Source organism: Drosophila guanche, unplaced genomic scaffold (genome assembly GCF_900245975.1).
Source record: "Drosophila guanche unplaced genomic scaffold, DGUA_6, whole genome shotgun sequence".
Lineage (NCBI taxonomy): Eukaryota > Metazoa > Arthropoda > Insecta > Diptera > Drosophilidae > Drosophila > Drosophila guanche.
This window is the reverse complement of record NW_022995743.1, coordinates 8,603,985-8,626,940: the sequence shown is the minus strand read 5'-3', so window position 1 is coordinate 8,626,940 and position 22,956 is coordinate 8,603,985. Positions and strand designations below refer to the sequence as shown.

Genomic DNA, 22,956 nt, shown 5'->3' with positions numbered 1-22,956 from the left:
ACCACAAACCAATAACCGATATAAATACTCGATTAGATTTCAAAAAGCTGGCGCTCTGCCAGTGTTGGTTAGCGCATCTGTGTCCATGGCGAACTGTGCGCATGTCCGCCCCGCCACATGAATGGAAAGCTCGCCCCCAATTATCCAGGAAAACAGCCCCCCAATCGATTTTCACACACACAGCAGATAGCAGGGCGCTCTGGCAGCAGTCGATATATGAAAACGTATACAAAACTTTCGCATATTCGCCGCAGCAGCCAATTCGCAGCCTGAGAGCTTCGAATTTTTTCCCTCATTTGAGTCCTGCAAAGACGACGTGTCGATGCGATCTTCCCCGTTTGACGAAAGCAGAAGTTGAGAAACAGTTGAGAAAATAATTGGCAGGCCAGGCAAGATATCTTTTGCACTGCCACTTCGAGGCGACTCCAGAGTTCGTTGATTGACTGCAGTGCTGTGGCGAGACGTGTGGGTGCGCGTACGTTGAATAATTGATTGGGTAACCGTAAACAAAGAGTACCGTATGTTAGGCCAGTGCCAAGGCTAACTTTCAATACAAACCCCCACCCCCCGAACGGACGGAAGCAGAGAACACGAAATCCCACACACAGCGGAGTCAGAAACAGAAACAGAAGCAGAAGCAGAAGCAGAACGAAAGCCCCAGGCACATTATCGATTTGCGTATGTGTATGTCTGCGAAATAACCGTGTACACCTAAACACCCACACACCTGCACACACCTACTCCCACACAGAGCCACACACATACACAGCAGCACCAGCAGCAGCAGCAGCGCACGTCAACGGCAGCGCATCTACAAGCTAACGGGATCTATTGGAGCAGCAGGAGCAACCGGATCAACCTTCAAGACACAGTAAGTGGCCCCTCAGCTCACATCCCACCTTAATATTAAGATTACGCCGCATTGCACTCTCGTGCGTGGGTGTCCGATTGCTTGGGGTTCAGTGAAAGTTACCGCAAACAGCAGACCACAGAGCCACAGCTCAATGGTTTGCTCTGACCGCCGAACAGCTGCTTAACCATTTGAAAAGTTGAAGCACGCATGAACAGCGAGGCTGCAGATGGAGCCACCCCCACATGGAGGCGAAAAAACAACAGAAAAAAATCGATAATCACACGAAGTCAGGCAGATAAAAACATTTCCACGCCGCCTTCTGATAAGAGGCTGTCCTGCCTATTGACTCGGGCACGTCTGTCTGTCGCTGTGCCCCCGGCTTCTGCCACACACTCCAAAGGTGCTCTGAGGCTCCAGAAGTGGAGGGTTCTGCTCCTTGACAGCCGCTGCCAGGAGCATTGGCTTGGGGCTGTCCTTTTTGCCAGGGCCAGAGTCGTAGTCTTTCTCAGAAAAGCATTCTGACAGCATTTTGTTGCTGCGCAACTTTTGATTGAAGCTGGCGAAGCAGGAGGAGACGTGGAAGAAGCCATGGCAGAAGGCAAAAGCCAGATAAAGTTGTCTATACACACAAATTATCGACACAATGTCGCCCGCTCGCGTCCAAGGAGCGGGAGCTGCTGGCTGCCTTGCATATGGAAATTGTGAAAGACGAGAGCCGAGAGTCGAGAGTAAATGGGAAAACTGTAAGCTGAAACGGCTGTGCCCGTGTCCGTGCCATGACAAGGCTGAAACTTTTCAAGGCCGTGCCGCTACCAGTGCCAGTTCCCCCCTCGCTCCTTGCTTTCTTTTTGCTTGTTTTTCCTAGTCCACTGACGTGACAGCCATACCGAGAACAGCCACAAGGAGAAGGAAATCTGCTTCCAAGTCCCATCCATTCTTTCCCCCACCATTCGCCAGTCCAGCTGCCGCGCGGGCTTTGGTTTGTAAATGTAAACGCAACTCTTTAATCCATGCACGCGCCATTCAATTAGTCTTGGCAGGACAAAGAGCAGCTGGCGGCGTATCCGGTTCCGCGTGATAAAAACAAAAACGAAAGCAAAATTCAAGCTGCCCATTCCACCCACTCACAGCAGCTGGGGGTGGCCTTGGAGCCCAATGTTGACGCCATCGCCCACGACGCTGATGGCATCGGCTCCACCCTCGTTGCTTGTCAAATCTTCCTGAACAGCCTGCTCCGGCTGTGGGGCCGTCGAGTCGCTGTGGAGGACAATGGCTGTGGTGCTGTAGTCCTCCTGAGGCTGCTCCTTCCGCATGAATGTGCTCATGCAGATGTTCCCAGAGTCGCTGGTTATGATGGTGGTCGTGTTCATGGACTCCAGCAGCAGGCCCTCTTCCTCAGGAGCCACCAAAGGAGCGACCGGCTGATCCTGCTTCTGCTTCTGCTTCTGCTTCACTTCCGCAGTCTGCGGCTGCTGCTGCTGTTGCTGCTGGCAATGATTGACTGGCAGCTGACTGGCATCGAAGGGACAGAAGCAGTTGAGGCTGACTTTGCGGTTGCCCAGAGACTGAACGGGACGGGCGTTCCTTGTGATGGGAGTGATGCCATCGGGGCCCAGCAGCTGTCGAAAGTGGCGCAGCTGAAAGTCGCTGATGGCCAGCGTCTCGGGAAAGATGAGCCACTCGGTGCCCTCGTAGAACGGCGGGTGGGTCAGCGAGCCACCGTAAGAGTAGAAGCCAGTCCGGAATGCGGGCATGAGGTAGCTCAGCGGAAAGGGAGAGATGGTCACACGCTTTCCAGGCACACGCACCTGGCGGAGGTTCTGCACGAGTGGGTCCAGGAACGGGTTGTGTGCGGAGAGCTCGAACAAGAAGGCGACGGTCAGGAGATCGTAGCTGCTGGTGCAGGAGCGCGCCTGGCCGGAGCCTGCACGGTGCATCACCTGCATCTCCATGGGGATCTTGCGGTGGTTCAAGGTGTGCTCGGAGCCCTCGCTGTTGCACCAGCCCCAGTGGAAGCGCACCTCCACGAAGGTGTAGCTGGCCAGCAGATCTGCGCCGCTGATGGTCGGTCTGTTGCCGTGGAACTGAGCTCGCAGCACCACCGTATGGCCCGTATTCTCGAGCTGAATGCTCGCCGGCAGATCGTCGTAGTGGTTCCAGTTGAGCAGCTCCCTGATGGCCAGGCGGCTGAGCTGTGTTTCGTCGATATTGATGGGGCTCTGGTAGCCAGACCCGGGTCCCTGTCTTCCCAGTTCCCCCTCTCCAGGGTCAGTCGTGTCGTAGCCACAGTTGTCAGTGTCAGTGGGCAGATCCAAAGGTGTAAACCACATCTTCAGCAGCTGGAAACGCGCACGCAGCGCAGTCTGGTCCACCCGTCGGACGAGGCTCAGCAGCAGACACACGGCGCTGCTCAGCAGAGGATGTTGCACCAACTGGCAGAAGAACTGGCTGGCCAACAGCCAGCAGATCTGCATCAAGAGGCCAATCAGAGTGCCCAGCGTGGTGTCGAACATTTTCTCTTACAACACGAAAAAAAAACACGAAAAACTTTGTAAAAATCAAGCAAAAGTCAAACTTTTCCCTTTTTGAAAAGAATTTCTCAATATTTTCAGAGTCGACAGCTTGTGCTGTGGCAGATACGAAGGTTTCGATGAGACTGACCAGAATGAGTTTCCCACTTGCCGTTCACAGCTTGACAGGCCGGGCAAAGCCTTCTAAACTGATCCTTTGTAGTATTTTCCTGTATTCCAGACAGACAGCAAGGAGCACTGAACAGACATGGCCAGCGGCGGGGATCCCAAGTGGCAGAAGGATGCGGCCGACCAGAACTTTGACTACATGTTCAAGCTGCTCATCATCGGCAACTCCAGTGTGGGCAAGACGAGCTTCCTCTTCCGCTATGCCGACGATAGCTTCACATCCGCCTTCGTCTCCACGGTGGGCATCGACTTCAAGGTGAAGACTGTCTTTCGCCACGACAAGCGCGTGAAGCTGCAGATTTGGGTAAGTCTGCTTGCCACTTGTGATAGTATTCTCGATGTATTGACTGGCTGCACACCCATCAATCAAGGCAACAAGTTGCCGCAGCTTGGCACCCTCTCTCGTGTGTCACAGCCTGCTGCTGCGGGTTAATTGTGGTGTTTTTAGTGGTCGTAAATCAAAGAGCTGACCAAATTGCGTTTGACTTTTGCAGGACACGGCCGGGCAGGAGCGTTACCGCACCATCACCACAGCCTACTATCGCGGCGCCATGGGTTTCATTCTGATGTATGATGTCACCAACGAGGACAGCTTCAACTCGGTTCAGGACTGGTGAGAGCACATCCCTAAGGCAAACACAAACACGCTGACTCTCTCCTCTCCCGCAGGGTCACACAAATCAAAACCTACTCGTGGGACAACGCCCAAGTCATTTTGGTGGGCAACAAGTGCGACATGGAGGATCAGCGCGTGATTAGCTTCGAGCGGGGCCGCCAACTGGCCGATCAGCTGGGCGTGGAGTTCTTTGAGACGTCCGCCAAGGAGAATGTGAATGTCAAGGTGAGAGTGTCAGCCGCTGGCCACTGCGAGAGTTATTCTTCAACCATTCTGTGTTGCTGCTTTAGGCTGTCTTCGAGCGCCTGGTGGATATTATATGCGACAAGATGTCCGAGAGCCTCGACGCCGATCCGACGTTAGTGGGCGGAGCACAGAAGGGGCAGCGCTTGACGGACCAGCCGCAGGGCACGCCCAATGCCAATTGCAACTGTTAGAGTGCCCAACACCACCAGCAGTAGCCCCAGGAGAACGAGCAACCGGAACCGGAAACCCACAACAACACACAGAAGAAGAGAGAGAGAGAGAGATTCAACTCGTACAACAACTCGCAACATTCTGTCAACTGAGCAGCTGAGACACCAACAAACAGAGCAGAAACAGAAACAGAAACAGAAACAAGAAAAGAACAACAAAAAACAAAGCACTAAAAGCTAGCTAATTTAGTCAGTTCACCAATCGAGAGATGAATGGATCGACGAGTGCCATTTGAATGATGCACTCCCTGTATTTGTAGCCCATACTCGTATATTGTATGTATGTATGTTTGTATATCCTTAAAGCTCGTTCGATTGCCTACCGTGTAAATGTCAGAGATGTTATCTAATCAATGTTTCAATTGTAATTGGTAATTGGTAATCGATAATTGGTAATTTGTATCTTGTAACGTGTAATTTAATCGGCTGCCGCAGAAACGCACTAAATTGTCGAACTTTGACTTGACTTGAACCTTTTGCCTTGAGCGACGAATCGAATCGAAGACAGAGAGAGAGAGAGAGAGAGAGAGAGAGAGAGAGTCTAGGAGTCTAGGAGTCTAGGGCCCCCAGCAGCACTAATTAAATGTGCACACACTCTGTGCTGATCTTTCAACTGCAACTGCAAGCTCCATTCCCGTTTCTCTCCACCTCCATTAATGGAAGGGGCTTCTGGGCACTTTCCCACTTGTATATACATATGCTGGCTAAACTGTACAGTTTGAATGCTTGCACACAACGCACAAGGCTAGCAAATTGGCGAAATCGAACATAGTAACTATAGCAAACACACACACACACACACATAAACATGTTGCCCCGATCCCGGCGTGCCTTGGCTGGAAGGTTGTGCGGGTTCTGTGGAGCAATTTCACACATAAAAAGATACAGATAAAGAGATACAGATACAGATACATGCTCGCATATAGCAGAGACATGTATGAACATGTGGTTGGTTGGCCATTATTATTATTAAATATTATTATCATCATTATTGTATTATTATGATGTGTGTACTGTATGTATTTATGTAGTGAAAATGGACAAATTTTAATGTGTTGCAATTGATAAATGAAATATACATAGCTATACATAAAATATACATACATAAACATACTATATCCGATAAATACATAGTACATACTACCCAGATCCATTTGGTACGTTTGCAGTTTTTCCCCGTGTCTCAGTTTCATGTTTCGCGTCCTTTCTGACAATAACAATGACACGCTGAAGACGGAGCAAACTTGAGGATCGCAGCGATGATCCTTTCCTGTCCCCGTGGCACACAAATTTAATTTCATTTCCCAAATTTATCCACACAGCGCACAAATTATTAGATTGCGATTTTGCGAATTGAAATTGAAATTGAATTGAGAGAAATTAATTGAACCCACCGAGCCAGCTGAGAGATCGGTGCATTTAAGTTGCCAACACTAAGTACTATGCCCCCCAAACTATTCTGTTTTGATAGGCACACCCCAAACAACTTTTCTACGCTGTAAAAGAAGACACAACCAACTGCTGCTGCCCCCCCGAGTTGCACAGAGTTGAGGGGACACTGACCCTGTACGTGGGGAACTGCTGAACTTTAACTGAATATAAATGAATAATAAATGTACTCGCAACTGTGTGTATTTGCAAATGCTCGTTAATGTTAAATATGTATGTGTATACACGCAGAGTTTCACTTGAATTACGATATAAACTAAAGGCATATCGCTGTATTATAAATACCCAAAACGAATCGAGTTACCACATGTACACCCTCCCCCAAAGCACACCTCTGAGCAAATGTAAGCCAGACACAAAATGCACAACGAGCTAACAACCAACTGGATGTGGAGTGGAGCGCGGATAGTGGTAGAGGGAAATGTTAAGTAATAGAAGATATTCCATACGACAATGCCTTAAATAAAACTACAGCTGACGACGCGTACATTGGACTACTTACTCGGCATTATTCGATCTGTTTTGTAAAATAGTTAAACATACATAAACAACTGCATAGCCATGGAAGCCATTCAACTAAACTGAACTAATCTAACACAAAATGTAAGCCAAAATCAAACAAAATCACTACAAAAATAAACAAACCAAAATTGTTAGCAAATTCATACTCGTATCCGTATTTCGTATTCGCACTCCAACTCGTACTAACGAAGAATACTAGCATATTGATTATGGCATTGTGTACTCGGGCAAAGCTAATATTTGTGAACCCATAAAACGTATTTGTACTCGTATTCCAAACAAATCATAATTTTTATTCCATTTCTCCGTTTTATGTGCAGCAGAATAGCCACCCAACTAAAATGAAGCAAAACAAAACAAATAATTCCGTATGTTATTCAATAATGGTTTTTGAAATACCAACACATCTGTATCGTGAGGATACTTACACACACACACACACACATACATATACCTACATAATGTACACATAATGGTATTGAAATTATTGTATTCCCATAATAAAATATATGCAAAAAAGGTGTATGGAAAAACAACCAAACTCTGACTATTTTTTGGCATTGCACACACCACGGCACAACTCTCCCTCAAACACGCACTTACTTTTGGTTTTGTATATTTATTTTACATTACGATTTATTTTGATAAACTTTACAACTAAATAAGTCAATTCACATTCACATAGATATCGTATATTGTGGGCCAGACCCGTTCAAGCGCAATCTATGGCCCAGCTGGAGGCGCCACACTGCAGTGAGTTCTGCCTATGAATTATAATTATTTGTTCATAAATTGTACACACTTTACACGGTCATGAGAGTGGCTATTGTTGCGGAGATCAGGCATCTTCCTCTGGTTATATTTTGTTATTACTTGAATATATTTATATGCTGTTGGATATGTGTGTGGTGTGTCTGTCTGTGCTCTATATGTTCCCTTTCTGTATGACTTCTTTGAACAGATTTTATTGTACAGTTGCCATCAATTAGGCTTCTCCACTCTCCGTTCAAGCTGCTCCTCCTCCTTCTTCAAATAATTTGGCATAATAAGCTCTGCACTTTCTGCTACTTCGTACCTGGATCCGGATCCCCATCCTTTGCGCTAACTAAAAATGCATGCAAGTTCGATTTGTTTGTTTCTTTAGCTTCAATTGGACCTAAATGCAAGTGCTCTGTGTCGAGTATTAGTGTTTCTAAGTCGTCTTAGTGTAGGTAGAGCTTAACTTAATGGCAGAACGAAAATGCATAAAATCAGTCTGACTTGTTTTTAGAGATTAATTATACATAAATATGTTATAATACACGCACTGCACACACTCGAGCTCGTTGTGGCTAGCTGAGTAAATGAAATTGCACAAATTCGCACAAAGTGCAGGGCTTGAGCTCCTTTTACTCGTATATAAATTAATTAAATGCTAAAATATGTTCCTTAAACTGGTGCTTGTGTGAGTGCTAAGAGTAATCCACGTATGAATGCGCTTTTGACAGGTTTATGTGTGTTTGCTCGTGTGTGTGTATTTTTATGTACAGGATTCTAATGATGAACTTATGGCCTTCGCTGCAGCTGCAGTTTGCTTTCCCCCTGCACAATATGCATTGGTCCAGGTTGAAGCTCAAGTGTTGGTGGTGCTTCTGTATTGCAGCGGCTTGCGTCTAATTGTGGCAAAGTTTTGTTGTGCTTGGTTCTTCGCACGCTGCTGCTGCTGCTGCTGCTGTTGCTTCTGCTTCTGCTTGTGCCTCTGCCGTTGCTTTTGTTTCTGCTGCAGTTGCTGGGACAGTCGTCACACTGTGGTCTCGTCATCATCAATATTCCGCCTGTTTTGCGACAGAGAGAGATTGACATTAGTTCGTTTTAGTTCCCAGACTGCCAGGCTCCCAGACTACTCAAGTTGTGTCCATCAGTCTACAGTGCACTACGCCACGTGCCAGGTGCTCAATGGAGTGCATTATTTATGGCATGCACACTACACTACATAGTTTAGGTTTTTGGGTTTAGTTCAAGCATCAACATAATTATTAAACTAAATAAATCTACAACTGGGTGTGGTGTGAGTGTTTAGTGTTTAGTGGGTGTTTGCGTGCCTGTGGATGGAGGTGTCAGGGCATGTACATAGCTGTACATATGTATGAGTAGTAGATTAGACCACACGGGTCAAGCTATTCGAGTGCTAATTGATTCTGGGCATGTTCTGGGCGCTAAATCATAAACTCTATTGGGCTCAAATGTCTGCGGTTTAGTTGTGGGGGGAAAACTCTGCTCTGGCATTACGAGTCTATGATATTGATAAATATTATCTTAAGCACTCTGTCTATAGCTGTTGGCTCGGATTGACCAACTGGGGGGGGGAGGGGGGTGGCTATGTGGCTAAATGGTTCCTTTTCTTGCTCGATTAGTTATTTATACCATATTGTTAGCGACCAAGGATACTGCTGCCTCTGTTGCCTGCGTTGCAGCCAAACAATGTCGAACTGTGGAGGCGGTTCAGTGGGTTGTACAGACAGATAGAGAGAGAGAGAGAGAGAGAGAGAGAGAGAGAGTGAGTCTGTTCATGTGTTGTGCTGTGTTGTGTTTTGGTTGGTGTAAATGAGAGGGGTCATGGCATGGCAGGTACATGTACAAATGTTTGATTGCTGAATGAGAACATAACACAAAATATTACGGGTTGCACTTGCCTTACATTCGAATTACAAATCACAGAGTGTGCAAATTCAATTAGAAATGATAAACAGTTTGGGTCGCGGGGGATACAAAATGTAGTAAATATACAAAAATAAAATCAATATTCACATTAGACAGAGAGAGAGAAGAGAGAGAGAGAGAGTGCAAATTGCGCACTCTTAAATTTTGGGCAGGGAGATCGAAACGAAACGAAACGAATCGGAATCCCTTTTATATTTACACTTAAGCTAGGGCCAAACGAAAGCGAAAAATGTAACACAAAACGATGATGGACGTGTGGAAAAATGTGAAATGTGCGAGTTGAAAATGCATTTTCCTTGTGGTTTACCTCTGAGCTGTTGATGTAGTTGTTGTAGTTGTAGTTGTAGTTGTAGTTGTTGTAGTTGTTGTGGTGAGATGTGGTTGGGTATGGATGGATGGATTTGTTAGACAGATAGATGTGGATGGAATACGAGCCGCCATTGTGGATTGTTTTTTGCATTACGTTGCATTTCATTTTGTTGTGTGTGTGTGTGTGTGTGAGTGTGTGTTAGTATGTGTGCGGCATCAGGGTAAAAAAGAGAGAGAGGGCACAAGTTGGGAGGGAAGAGAATAGAAGTGAAAGATAGTCGAATTAGATTTGCTTCAAATGTTCCCAGCACCAGCTGAAAGGATATGGACATGTCCCATAGATATGTGTGTGTGTGTGTGTGTGTGCTTGTGTGTGTGTGTGTGTTTTGTTCCATATTCATTTGCATTGTTTCCGGCTATCATTGCTTTTATGGTTTATGTTTTGTGGACAGACAGAATTGGAGCTGAACGAAGTGGAGTAGCTGGGAGACGGACAAAAGGGTTTTATATCATTGTCGTTGCTTTTGTTTTTTGTTTGCATCAAACAAAGACTCACACACACACACACACACACACACACAGATTAATTGCCGCCCAAGTCAAATGTGGAAAAATAAACTTGAGAGAGCAAAAACCAAAAACAAATCTCTAGCAAACAGACGACCAACACAGCAAATCAAAGAAACATACATCGTACGGGTCTTGGGGGGGTGTGGAAGAAGCACTAACAACTTGCGCCCAAGCGCCCCCAGGGCCAGAGTGTAGACTGCCGCGAAACGAAGCCAGGATTGCCACTCACTCAGTGTCCGTGATGCTGGCCAGTGGGCCGAGCGGCTGCATGGGCGCCACCATGCTGGATGGCGGCGACGAGGCCCTCGAGCTGTGCCGCGAGCCACCGTTCAGCGTGTGGCGGGCCATCAGTCCCGGATTGTTAACATCGTTCACCATTCCCATGCCCAGGCCCAGGCCCATCCCCATGCCCAGCCCCAGGCCCGGTGGCTGCATCAGCTGGGAGCCGTGCAGCGAGGGAGGCTGCGTGTGGCTCAGCTTGCGCGTCGTCAAATGATCCTCCTCGGCGGTGTACGGGAAGTGGTAGCCATTCTTGTCCGAACCCTCCGACAGCCTGTCCTGCGCCTGCAGCTGCAGCTGTTGTTGCTGCTGCTGCTGCTGCTGGTGGTAATCGTTCTTCAGGAGGGAATGCACCGAGTGCAGCGAGTCTGTGGCGTAGGCGGGCTGCCTCTTGAGGCTGTAGTGGCCGTCGCGGGAGCCATAGATGTCTGGTGTGATGCGGTCCTTGGAGAGGTAGGGCGACTCCGATTTGGCGCCCAGATAGCCGCTGCCCAGGGTCCGCTGCTTGTCGTAGATGCTGTCGCTGAGGTACGCCGCATCCGGGTGGAAGCTGCGCATGTGGCCGATGGTCTGGGAGCCACTGCCGCCGCCGCCGCCGCCGCCGCCGCCCGGATAGTCCTTCTCGCTGCCATAGTGACTGGGCGGCTTGTAGGAGCCGTACTTGTCCGGATACTCGCCCCGCCGCCCGTACAGACTGTCCTCGTAGCCATCGCGCGCGTCCCGAATGTTCTCCAGGATCGAGGGCGGCATGTTGATCTTGTTGTGGTGCTGCTGCAGGTAGCTGGTGTCCGTCAGATCGGGATTGGGCAGCGGGTTGGGCGAGATGGTCATCTTCTGGCCGTGCACGTGCTCGTTGTCGGAGCCCGTGTCCTGGGACCAGCGACCAATGTTCGGCGGCGACTGGATGTACGTGTCCGGCAGCTGGCTCGACCATCGCGGCGCGTACACGGGCTTGTTGACGCTGGGGAAGAGCTGCGGGCTCTGCACCACATTCAGCTCGGGCGGCGTGGTGGCCTGCACGTGCTCCGTGATGTTGGGCAGGTAGGCGGGCGTGGAGCTGACGGCCGTGCTGCGATGTGTGCCAGAGGAGCGGGCCGTGCGCGACTCGTCGTCGTCGCTGGAGTGGCTGGAGGCTAGCTCCAGGGAGCGGCCATCGGTCTCGGAGCCAGAGTCGGAGTCCTTGCGCTCGGTGCGACGCCTCGACGGCTTCTCCTCGGGCCGACTGCGACCCGTGGTGGAGGACTCGAAGCCGCGCAGGAAGCTGGGCGCATCGCTGGCCGAATTGTAGTTGGAGGTGGACGTGGAGGTCTGCCGCAGCTGCCCGTCGCTGTAGGGGCTGGAGCTGGTCTTGGCCGTGCTGCGGGAGGTGGTGCTGCTGGCACTGATGCCAATATTCCGCCGCGTTGTCGTGTCGTAGCTGCCCGCGAGGAAGTTGTTCGGCCGCGTGGCACCGTTCACGTTGTGCGAGCTGTTGCTGACCACCATGGAGGAGTCGAGCAGCGGCACCTTGCGGCCCATGCAGCGCAGACAGGTACGCTGCAGGTTCTCGCGCACTCGCTTGTTGATGATGCAGTAGCCGATGAGGCAGAAGAGCGCGTGCAGCAGCACCACCCCAGACAGCAGCAGGCTCAGCAGCTGCGAGTGCTCCGAGGCGGCCAGCACCGCCAGCACCCACATGACGCCCATGAGGGGCAGCGAGACCACCGACAGCCAGAGCAGCGTGCGCAGATTGCCAAAGCCCAGCACGTGATCCTTCAGTGTGAAAGCGGCCTTAACGGAGACAAACAGAATGAGCAGATTCACCACGGACATGCCGGCAATGGGACCCACAAGCCACCACACCACAGGCTCATACACGGACAACCAGCAGCTGCAAAAAGAGGCAAAGAAATTAGATTCATGGGACAACAGATGGGAGACTTAAATGGGAAATACTTACAACAAACTGTTGCCATACTCGTGCGCACGGACGCCAACGGAGAGGCCCACAACGACGGCGGGTGCGCCGTAGCCCATGGCAAAGTAGAAGCCCATGGGGCCATGGTTGATGTCGCGCATCTCGGTGAGCATGCGATAGAGGTGCACACAGTCGACGGTGGTCCAGGCGAAGGCGGCCAGCCAGAAGTAGTGCAGGCAGATGGCAATCAGCTTGCAGGGGAACTCGTTCTCGATGAGGTGCCGCCGCGACTGCATGCCCACGAAGAAGAGCAGCTCGGCGAAGAAGACGCACAGCACAATGTTCTGGTGGATGGTGTTCGAGTTGGTCTGCTGGCCGCGCAGCAGGGCGAGGGCCAGGAGCACGCCCAGCAGCAGCGGCAGGGAGACCATGAAGGCCGAGTACGAGGTTATCTGCACGAGCAGCGAGGGCTCCGGTATGTCCTCGGGATCAATGATGTCCACAATCACCGCATAGTTGGAGATGTGCGTGCAGCTGCAGTTGATGAGGATGGGCTGCTGGGGCGAGGGTGCAAAGTCGCCGTCAAAGTCGGGAATCTCCGTCTGGCAGCCCAGGCGTGTCCACTGATTGGTGAACGAGTTCCAGCGCACGCACTGAGGATTGGAGCGTGGCCCAAACCGTGCCGTGTCCATGTCCAGCCACATCTGCAGCTTGATCGGCTGCAGGAGATGCGGCGAGCCCAGTGAGCGGTAGACCATGCGCTCCGGCGCCTGCTGCAGCTGGTCCGAGGGATAGATGACCTCCACCTGCCGCTTGACCAGCCGTCGATCCCGATAGATGGCCTCGTTCTCGCCCTTGGGCTGCTCCTCGCTGCCAGATGCGGCGGTGCCTGTGCCCTCATAGTTGGGATTCAGCTGTTCGCTGGAGTCGGGCGCGATGATCTCCTCGCCGGAGTTGCCATGGAACTCGATGTCGTCCAGGTTGAGGTGTATGTGGGGATCGGGCACCTCCTCGCCATCCTCGCTGCTGCTGGCCTCCAGCTCCAGCTGCTCCCCCGAGGCGACAGCCGCTGGAATCTCGTGGGCCGTTATTCGAATGTCTTCAATCTGCTGCTCGCTGCTGCTGGTCGGTGCCTTGGGCACATCGAATACCTCCACGAACTGCTGCTCCGTGCTGCCGGCAGACACCGATGAGGACGAAGACGAGATCTTCCGTGAGGGAATCTCAAAGCGTTGCTGCTGCTGCTGCTGCTGCTGCTGCTGGTCCTGTTCCCGCTCCAACGATGGCACCAGAATCTGCAATGACAGAATGGGCGTGGCCAGCTCCACATCGACGCCCCAGCGACGGGTGATGGTCTCGTCGTAGAGGTCCGGCAGCAGCTGTCCCACATCCTTGTACTGAGCGTAGGCGATGATGGCGCGATAGTCGTTGCCCCGCCGGCCGCTGCCCTGGGTGACCTCGTCGCTCTCGGGCGGCGTAATGCCCAGCATCTCGAGCGGCACCAGCACCTTGGTGTACTTGTCGAACTTGTGCTTGTCCAGTATGTAGTTGTTGTACTTGGGGAAGCTGATGACGGGCTTCTGCTTGGCGGAGTGCTGCAGGAAGCCGCTGGTGTCGGGCAGCACCACGCTCTCCGTGGTGAAGGCGTTCGGCTTGAGGTACTTGCTGCGATGGTACTCGCTCAGCTGCTCTGGCTCGTAGCCGAACAGCGACTCGGTGGTGACAATGTCCAGGCCCAGGGCCACGTTCGGCTGCACAATCTCGAAGGGATTCGTGTACGTGTCGTGCTGGGAGCGTGCCAGCACCACCAGATACTTGTTGAAGGCGTCGACGAGGTCGTCGGGTCCGCGCTGAATCAGCTCCGCTGCGCGTCGCCACTCCGCCTCGTACTTGCGATCGAGGATCACACTCGCCGCATCCACCAGGTTCTTGATGAAGTACTTGTCCTGGCTGTGCGACAGGTTCAGGCCGCTCTGCATCAGCTCGTAGTTGATGAGCTCCTGCAGAATGCCCTCCGTCACGAGTAAGTCGGCGCCGTACAGGCGATCGTGGCTGAACTTTAGCTCATCCGACAGATAGTCCATCTCCAGCTCGTGCGACCACACATTGGCTCCTGCATTGAGCAGGAATGAGGACTCCATCTTGTAGCGTTTGCTGAGGGGTCGGGGCGTCGGCTGCTTGCCAACGCCGCTGCGATCGACGGCCTCGCACGCTCGCTGCAGTTGCTCCGCCATTTTGATGGCCACAAACGAGTTGAGCTCCAGCTCGAGTCGCTCCAACTGCGACAGCTGCCGCCGCAGCTCCACAAACGGCTCCGAGGTGCAGTTGTACATGTCCGGGGTGGTCCAGCTGCCCGTCTGGCTGTCGCAGCTGCGCTGGCCCTTGCCCCGTGCCGGCAGCGGGCAGCTCTCGACGGTGATGCTGCCCAGGGGCGTGCGTGGCCACCAGATGCCCGCCGCAAAGGAGCGCGGACAGGCGTCGTAAACCACCTCGCAGCCATTGAGCGTGACCTCGGCATAGGGATTGGAGCAGGAGTCGCAGCGGCGTCCAATGACGCTCTCGCGGCACTCACACTGCCCCGTGAGCCGGTTGCAGGCGCTGTTGAAGCTGCCGATGGCGTAGCAGTCACACGAGAGGCAGGCCGTCTCATTGGGCGGCTGGTAGTGGTTCGTCTTGCAGTAGCAGTGGCCCGTCGTCTTGTTGCAGTCCGGATGGTAGCCCTGCTTCAGGTTGCACTTGCAGGGCCCGCACACGCGCTCGCCCCACCATCCCCCGGGGCACGGCTGCTGCAGCTCCCGCTCGCAGTAGTCGCCGTGCTGGAAGCTGCTGTTGCACTCGCAGCCGTAGCCCCGCGCCAGACTCACATTGGAGCGGCACACGCCCGCGGCGCATGGCCGGACCGTGCAGATGGGAGCGCACTCTGTGCCCACGTAGCCAGCCTCACACTCGCAGGTGGCCGCGTCCCAGCTGCTGGCGCAGCTCGAGTGGGCGGGACAGTTGTCCGGGCACTGGGCCCGCGACTCGCAGCCATCCTCCACGTTCTCGCGGATGGTGGGGCGCGACAGCACAGACTGTCCAGCGCCGATGCGCACGTCCTGGATGCAGCCCTCGAAGGGAGAGGCCTCCTGCACCGTTCCGATGGTGCCATCCACGCTGCCAATGACTATCTTGCCCACGTAGAGACCCTGCACCTTCTGGGACATGGGCACGGAGCCCGCGCGCTGGCCGTAGTCCACGGAGAACTGAATCTCGGAGCCCTGCTGCCACTTGATCTCCACGCGATGCCACTCGCCGTCGGAGAGGAAGGCCCCCGCCAGGTACATGGGCTCATTGTCGTATATGTAGTAGAGGACGCCGTGCTTGAGGGACACCACCGCCGAGCTGTTCTGCCCGATCTGGATCTGCATGATGAAGGCGTCCCGCTGGCGCGTGCGCAGCGAGAAGGAGGTGTGCCAGGGCAGCTGGATGGGCCGCAGCAGCGGGTTGAAGCTGAGACTGCCATCGCCGGAGAAGCGCCAGGGGGCGGGTATGTTCTCCTGGCAATTGATGCCCGCATAGCCCTCGGGGCACTCGCACGTGTGGGTGCTCCAGCCCTCGCGGCATGTGCCCCCATTGAAGCACGGCTCCGAGGCGCACAGCGGCGACTTTTGCGGGCAGCCGGAGATCGTGCCATTGTCCGCGACATACGAGTTGAGGTCCACGTAGCGGTCGTCGATGCGCAGGTCCGAGATGCAGCCGACAAAGTCACGATTGGACACTGGAAAGTGGGCGGGTATGCGCGGCAGTCCGCCCACCTGCAGGGGTCCCGTGAGGTCGAGGAAGCGATGGCAGGTCTCCGTGAGCAGAGCACAGCGTTTGTCCAGCCGCAGGGTGGTCTGATTGGCGCAGTGCCAGCGCGGACCCAGCTGCTCCCCCGACAATGCGATGGCCGTGTCGCACTTGTCCAGGACGAGGGTGACGCTGCGATTGAAGTACACCACCTCCACCTCGTGCCAGCGTCCGTCCGAGACCTTGGACTGCTGCTGGGTGTCGACGGACACCCGCTCGCTGTGATCGCCCAGCGAGTAGGAGAAGCTGATGTGTCCCTCGAGGATCTCCAGGGCGATGAAGTCGTGCAGCTCGTTGTAGCGGCCGTTGTACAGCAGCAGCCCATTGTCCTGGACGGTGGCGAAGCGCAGCTTGAGGTTGAAGCGGTGCCGCTGCTTGAGGCTCTCGAACGTGAGGAAGGAGTTGCGCGAAAAGGACCGGGAGCGCAGCTCACACGTGGAGGTGTACGGCGGCGGCTGGGAGCTCAGATAGTTGCTCATGCAGGAGAGTCCGCCCTCGCAGGCGTCGGACATGCAGGGCCGCATCTTGCTGATGCTCGACTCGCAGTTGGGGCCCGTGTGGGAGTCCGGGCAGACGCATGTGTAGCCGCCCTCGCGGCGCACGCAGGAGCCACCGTTCTGGCAGGGGTCCGAGTAGCAGAGATCCACCTCGGTGTCGCACAGATAGTGCTCCTTGCTGCCGGTGAAGCCCTCCGGGCAGGAGCAGGCGAACGTGTTCACCGGATAGATGGGTCGGAAGAGCACCGTGTCGCTGTGGATGAACTCCGAGGCGTTGCCGAACTTCAGCACCGTGAGGCACTCCTCGAAGTTCAGGCAGGGCTCGCGCACGCACAAATTGTCGTCGAAGGGCAGCACCTCCACGGTGGCGAGACGCGCGAGGATCGCTCGATTGAGGTAGACCCGCTCCTGGAGGTACTGCGGCGTGTAGAACTCCTCGTGCGAGACATCAGGCCGCTTCGCCGAGAAGCTGACATTCAGGATGCGCGACGTGACGTCCGTGTCGTCCTGTATGCTGAAGATGAAGATGTGCTCCTTGGGGCAGGGAATTATGGCCGCCAGTCCGTCCAGGAAGAAGTTGAGCAGCGGCGAGAGGAAGGCCTCCTCCGTCATCTCATTGAGGCGCACCGTCACCGAGTTGAAGAGCATATCCTCGGTGATGAGCCGCACCGACAGCTGCATAATGGCCTTGGCCTCGTTGATGCCATCCGAGACGGACACCTCCATCGTGGCGAACTTGGGCACATTCGTGTTCAACTGCGGACTGAGTATCAATCCGCCAGAGCTGCTGTTTAGCCGCAGCAGATTGGCATTGTTGCCCGAGAGGATGCGGTAGTTTAGCTTATCGCTGACATCCGCATCGAAGGCCGGAATCCGTCCGATCTCGCCGCTGGGAAAGTGATCCCGGAAGTTGTTGAAGATCACCTGGAAGTCGCGCAGCACGGGGGCATTGTCGTTCACGTCTGTGACGAGGATCTCGATGTGGGCATCGTTGCGTAGCGGCGGACTGGCCGCACGCACCACCAGCTCGAATCGCTTGCGGGAGGACTCGTAGTCGAGCTCCGTCATGGTGAGCAGCTGGGCACGCTCCGAGCCGGGCCGTGTGACCAGCGAGAAGGAGTTGGAGTCGTCGCCGCCAATGATGGAATAGTGGACGACAGCATTGACACCCTCGTCCGGATCGTGGGCATGGATCTCGCCCACCACAGAGCCCACGGGCGAGTTCTCTGGCACGTAGAGCGTGATCTTGTCCGAGGCAAAGGTGGGCGGCGAATCGTTGACGTCCTCCAGTCGAATCTGCACCTCAACCGAACTGGACAACGGGGGCGAACCCTTGTCCACGGCTATCGCTGTCAAATGGTAGACGGCGACGCTCTCCCTGTCCAGCCCCTTGTTGGTGCGCACCGTTCCCGACGTTGGATCAATCACGAAGGAGCCATCCTCCACATCGCGATCGCTGAGCAAATACTTGATGCGGCCATTGAGGCCAATGTCCGGATCGCTGGCAGACACCTGAATCACAGAGGTGCCCACGAGGGCATCCTCCAGAATGGACGACTGGTACAGAGGGTTCTTGAACACGGGCGCATTGTCATTGACGTCCGTCACACTGATCTCCACATCGGTGGTGTCGCTCAGCGAGGGACTGCCGCCGTCCTTGGCCGTGACTGTCAGCAGATAGCCGCTGGTCGTCTCCCTATCCAGCGGCGCATTCGTGACGATCGCACCCGTCTGCGCGTTGATGGAGAAGGGATCGGGGCTGCCCAGTCCGTTGATGCTCTCCTCGTTCAGCGAGTACGTGATCTGGGCATTGATGCCCACATCGCTGTCGGTGGCAGAGACCACCAGCACGGTGGTGCCCACAGGGGCATCCTCGAACACGGAGGCGCTGTACGGGGCATTCTCGAAGATGGGGGCAAAGTTGTTGGCGTCCGTAATGTTGATGTGCACTGTGGCCGTGTCGGAGCGTCCGCCCGAGTCGGTGGCTGTGACCGTGAGGAGGAAGCGCTTCTCCTGCTTGTAGTCCAGCGACTGGGCGATCGTGATGAGGCCCCTGCCGTTCTGCGAGGTGATGGCGAAGCGTCCGCGCGTGTTGCCCGTCGTGATCTCGTAGTGCAGTCGCGAGTCCTCGTCCGGATCGGTGGCCGTGACAGTCGTGACGGGCGTGCCCTGCGGCTGATCCTCGCCCACATTCGCCTCGTAGTACTTGGGATTGAAGGTGGGATCGTTGTCGTTCACATCCTGTACGGTGATCACCACCGAGGAGCTGGCCGACTTGGGCGGCACTCCGCCGTCCTTGGCCACCACCTGGAAGGCGAAGCGACTCTGCTCCTCCCTGTCCAGCTGCTTGATGGTCTGCACCCAGCCGGTGCGCGGATCGACGGCCAGCGGAAAGTTGTCATCGCGCTCCGAGATGCTGTAGGTGATCTCCGCGTTGGGTCCCTCGTCCGAGTCGTATGCCTGCACCCGAATGATGTTGTAGCCGACGGGCACGTTCTCCAGAACGCTCTCCTGGAACTGCGACGTGTAGAAGCGCGGCGCATTGTCATTCGCGTCTATGACGTTGACCAGCAGCTGGGTGGTGTTGCTCCTCGAGGGACTGCCCCCGTCCTGGGCGCGTATCACCAGGCGATAGCTGCGCACACTCTCGTAGTCCAGCGGCTTCACCAGACTCACATCCCCCGACATGGAGTCGATGGAGAACTGCGACTGCGTGTTGCCGCCAATGATCGCGTACCGTATGGCCGCATTGTTGCCCTGATCCGCATCTGTGGCCCTTATGTGGGCCACGGTGTTGTCCTCGCTGCCGCCCCACTGGTCCTCCGGCACCTGGACTGTGTACGTGCGTTCGCTGAACTGCGGATAGTTGTCGTTGTCATCCAGCACCTTTACCAGCACACTCGCCGTCGCGGTCTTGCGCTCGCTCTGCGCTGCCGCCATGTCCGAGGCGGTCACCAGCAGGTGGTAGCTGTCCGACGTCTCTCTGTCCAAACTGCTGCGCGTCGAGATGACGCCCGAGCGGGAGTCTATCCGGAAGATGGGCAACTCCTGATCCTGCGTCGATCCCGTACCATCTGCAGGGGCAACATGGAGACAAAGACAAGACAAACTTTCAATTCTCTGCATTTCCCCTCTGGTTAGTAGCCAACAGGTTTTACTCCCCTCTATTTTCGCTTTTATATCTATATCTTTTATTTACACTCACCTTTCACTGCTTCGATTCCGTACTCTATCTCCGCATTCTTGCCAATGTCCTGATCGGTGGCACGCAGCGTAATGACCGTGGAGCCCACTGTGGCGCCTTCCCGAATACTCGCCTCGAACTGCTCCGCCTCGAAGGTGGGACTGTGGTCGTTGCAGTCGAGAACGTTCACCTGGAGCGTGGTGGTGCCGGAGCGGGGCGGAAAGCTGTCGTCGGTGGCCACCACACGGAAGTAGTGGACATCCATGAGCTCGCGATCGAGGCTGGCCGAAGTGGTGACGACGCCCGTGCGCGAGTCCACCTTGAAGAGCGACTGCGAGCGCGAGTCCAGCAGCGAGACCATGGAGTAGACCACGGGCGAGTCCTCGGGGTCGCGTGCACGTACCGTGGTGACAGCCGCTCCAGACGCCTGCTCCTCGAGCACCGCCGCCACGTAGAGGGCCTGCTCGAAGTAGGGCGACTGATTGCGCAGCTCGCGACGCACGCGCTTGGCGATGTCGGTGTCGTTGAACTCCTGATGGTGGTAGACGATCTTCAGGCGGTGGTCGGAGTCGACGATGTCGTTGCGGTTGCAGCGGATGTTGAACGTGATGCTGACCTTCCACATGGACTCCAGGATGCAGACGTCGCGGCTGGCCACCAGATCCCGGTTCTGGTGCTCGATGGCGAACCGTTCGTCGTTGACGTCCAGGAAGTTCACCTTGCAGAACTGGCACACGGTGCGCGGCAGGAAGGCGTTCAGGCTGTTGATGAACTGCGACTTGCGCAGGCAGATCTGATTCCACTTGTCCGTCGTGTGGATCGCATAGGACGCATACGTCTCCGATATCCACTGCTTGGCGTCGGAGATGCGTCGATGGAGCGCCGGCTGCAGGTGCAGCGGATCGGAGGAGGGCACTGCGCGCCGCTTGCGGCTGAGGATGCGGTGGCGCATCTCATTCTCAAAGCTGTCGCCAAAGATCAGATCGCCGGGCCGGAACTCGGTGCTGTTCCGGCTGTAGGCCTGCTCCAGCTGGTTACCATCGAGCAGCTGGAACTGCGCCGTGGAGCGTCGGCGTCGGCGTCGCCGCTTGGAGTAGCCCGTGTTGTCCTCCTCCTCGAAGTGGTGATGCTGATGCAGCTCCGCCTCCACGCGCCTGTCCTCGTTGCAGCTGTGCCCCGAGACGAATATCCTCACGGGCAGGCTGTAGTAGTCGATGCTGCGCAGACGATTCGACGTCGAGTCCACGTAGAAGGTGAACAGGCTGGGATAGTAGATGCCGTCGCACTTGAGCGACTTCCGCAGCTGGATCTGCCCATCCTTGTGGCTCACCGAGACCAGATGGTGCACAAAGTTGGCCGACTTGTGCGCATTGATTTTGTAGTGGCGCTCCGAGCCCAGCTTGTACACGGAGGCGTTGAAGATGACCGTGCCCGGCGGGGCGTCCTCGTGCACCACGATCAGATACCCCTCGGACAGATGGTGGACGGCCAGCTGGAGCAGCGCCAGCAGCCCCAGTCCCACTCTCCACCAGCAGCTGTCCCTCGTTTGCATTGCTACGACCACGACACTCGTATGCTCTCGGTGCCTGTGGTCGCTGTCTGTCTGTGGTCTGTGCGTGTCCCAAGGAGACTCCCTCCTGCCGTGTGCCTCTGGCAAGTGTGAGAGCCAACAAACCGCAGTGCAATCAAAGCTCCTATTCAATTATCATCGGTGGGCGAGCTGCGAGGGCTGCGGGCGTGGCCATTTGTCTGTAAAGGAACAACCATTTTGTGGGGGTGAGTGTCAGAGTCGAACAACATTTTGAAAGCCTAATGATGGTTTCTCTTCTTGCAAAGTGAATCACACACACAGACACACATCCATACACGAACCTAGGCCACAAGGAGATGGAACCCCAGCGCACCAGCTAGAGTCCTGCTCCTCCTCCTGCTGCTCCTGCTGCTCCTGCTCATGTTTTGACAGTTTTAATGCCTTTGCTTTTGACTTAATTAAAATCTCTTCATGTCGCTGCCTTTCACAAAACTTGCACCACAGCCACAGCGGGGGGGAAATATGTTTTTAATTTAAATTTAACTCGAGCTCTCGAGTGTTTCGTATTAGCTTGATAAAACGAAATTTAATCCCCTTGGAGGGTGCTCCCTTTCTGTTTTCCCCTTTCTTTTCCCACAGTTTGGTGCAAAATGAAATTCACGTCAGACAACAGACAACAGGCCAGGGCAGGGTGCAGGGTGCAAGGCAGCCAAAAAAATGCGTCAGATAATTGTGACTTTGTGCGCTGCTCGTTGCAAATTTGAATGAAATCCAATGAATTTTCGGTTCGCTAATGAGTTAAAGCCAGTCACGGCGCACACACACACACCCACATTGTAGAGGTGCATCGGATGAGGCTACGTACTGGACATGGGGTCAGGGCAGGGATCGTGCTCGAAATTCGAGCTGCAGCTAAGCTGTTTGCTCCCATTGTGCTTCATTTGGATGTAGATAACTCGCACGTTCGCCCAATGAAAGACACGTTTCAACAATTCCCACAATAAGCCCCAGGACCTGTCGAACATTGCGCATACGCAGTGCAGGACAGCGCACCATGCGGCTTGTGGAATTAGCATGAATTCCGGGGTGTACACGAGCTGGTGTGATCTCATCTGTTCGGTACAAAGGAAAGGCTTTAGTTTCGGGGAAGAAAGTCTTCAGACTGCAGTCGCAGCAATTACATGTCGTGGCATTCGGCTTAAGTCTCTGTTAATTGCAGTGTTAAAATGTTTAATTAAAATTTCAGCTTGGCCGCGCTCGCGCCAGACGTGTGCCAGACCCCGTGGCAGACCCACGGCTGGCGGGGCTGTTGGTTGGTTATTGTTTCGCCATGCGGCATAGTGCACACCGGCACACCGGCACCTCCCGCCCCACCATTCTCACGTGGTAGACAGGCGAGCAGACGCTTTACATGGTTCGTCAAGCCTGAAACAGGCGCTGCCGCGGCTGCCGGCAAACATGAAATTATGAAATTCTCACACACGTTGCAGGCAACAATTGGAAAACAAAGCGCTAGAACAGAACCGAGTTTCGGAATTGTCAACTA

The 22,956-nt window shown here is 54.5% G+C and overlaps 3 protein-coding genes across 6 annotated transcripts; 1 reads left to right on the top strand and 2 right to left on the bottom strand.

Moving 5' to 3' along the window:
* Positions 1 to 201: 201 nt before the first annotated feature.
* LOC117592353 (ras-related protein Rab-3) lies at positions 202 to 7,151 on the top strand. 2 transcript variants are annotated; one of them, XM_034286047.1, is made up of 5 exons: positions 202 to 871; positions 3,605 to 3,856; positions 4,047 to 4,165; positions 4,222 to 4,393; positions 4,459 to 7,151. In XM_034286047.1, exons 2-5 carry the CDS (start codon positions 3,632 to 3,634, stop codon positions 4,603 to 4,605), a joined length of 663 nt encoding a protein of 220 aa, XP_034141938.1. In that variant the 5' UTR covers positions 202 to 871; positions 3,605 to 3,631; the 3' UTR covers positions 4,606 to 7,151. The 2 variants fall into 2 exon arrangements, with proteins under 2 accessions (XP_034141938.1, XP_034141939.1); XM_034286048.1 differs by having other exon boundaries at positions 3,587 to 3,856.
* LOC117592349 (putative carbonic anhydrase 3) lies at positions 1,829 to 3,397 on the bottom strand. The gene has a single exon (XM_034286044.1). It carries the CDS (start codon positions 3,364 to 3,366, stop codon positions 1,978 to 1,980), a length of 1,389 nt encoding a protein of 462 aa, XP_034141935.1. The 5' UTR covers positions 3,367 to 3,397; the 3' UTR covers positions 1,829 to 1,977.
* Positions 7,152 to 7,737: 586 nt separating the features above from the next.
* LOC117592348 (protocadherin-like wing polarity protein stan) lies at positions 7,738 to 21,431 on the bottom strand. Of its 3 annotated transcripts, XM_034286041.1 has the most exons (6): positions 19,901 to 21,431; positions 12,413 to 19,769; positions 10,424 to 12,343; positions 9,623 to 9,629; positions 9,019 to 9,083; positions 7,738 to 8,429 (listed from the first exon to the last, which is right to left on the bottom strand). In XM_034286041.1, the coding sequence occupies exons 1-6, from the start codon at positions 21,429 to 21,431 to the stop codon at positions 8,396 to 8,398; spliced, it is 10,914 nt and encodes a 3,637-aa protein (XP_034141932.1). In that variant the 3' UTR covers positions 7,738 to 8,395. The 3 variants fall into 3 exon arrangements, with proteins under 3 accessions (XP_034141932.1, XP_034141934.1, XP_034141933.1); XM_034286043.1 differs by lacking the exon at positions 9,019 to 9,083; XM_034286042.1 differs by lacking the exons at positions 9,019 to 9,083; positions 9,623 to 9,629.
* Positions 21,432 to 22,956: the final 1,525 nt, after the last annotated feature.

What these genes read in the sequence shown, in the direction of transcription:
- LOC117592349 (XM_034286044.1), bottom strand. Translation starts at nt 3,366, where the DNA reads ATGTTCGACACCACGCTGGGCACTCTGATTGGCCTCTTGATGCAGATC.
- LOC117592353 (XM_034286047.1), top strand. Translation starts at nt 3,632, where the DNA reads ATGGCCAGCGGCGGGGATCCCAAGTGGCAGAAGGATGCGGCCGACCAG. An exon ending in GCGTGAAGCTGCAGATTTGG is followed by an intron (nt 3,857 to 4,046) that starts GTAAGTCTGCTT and finishes TGACTTTTGCAG; the next exon opens with GACACGGCCGGGCAGGAGCG. An exon ending in TTCAACTCGGTTCAGGACTG is followed by an intron (nt 4,166 to 4,221) that starts GTGAGAGCACAT and finishes CCTCTCCCGCAG; the next exon opens with GGTCACACAAATCAAAACCT.
- LOC117592348 (XM_034286041.1), bottom strand. Translation starts at nt 21,431, where the DNA reads ATGCAAACGAGGGACAGCTGCTGGTGGAGAGTGGGACTGGGGCTGCTG. An exon ending in CGGAATCGAAGCAGTGAAAG is followed by an intron (nt 19,770 to 19,900) that starts GTGAGTGTAAAT and finishes TTGCCCCTGCAG; the next exon opens with ATGGTACGGGATCGACGCAG. An exon ending in GAGTATGGCAACAGTTTGTT is followed by an intron (nt 12,344 to 12,412) that starts GTAAGTATTTCC and finishes CTCTTTTTGCAG; the next exon opens with CTGCTGGTTGTCCGTGTATG.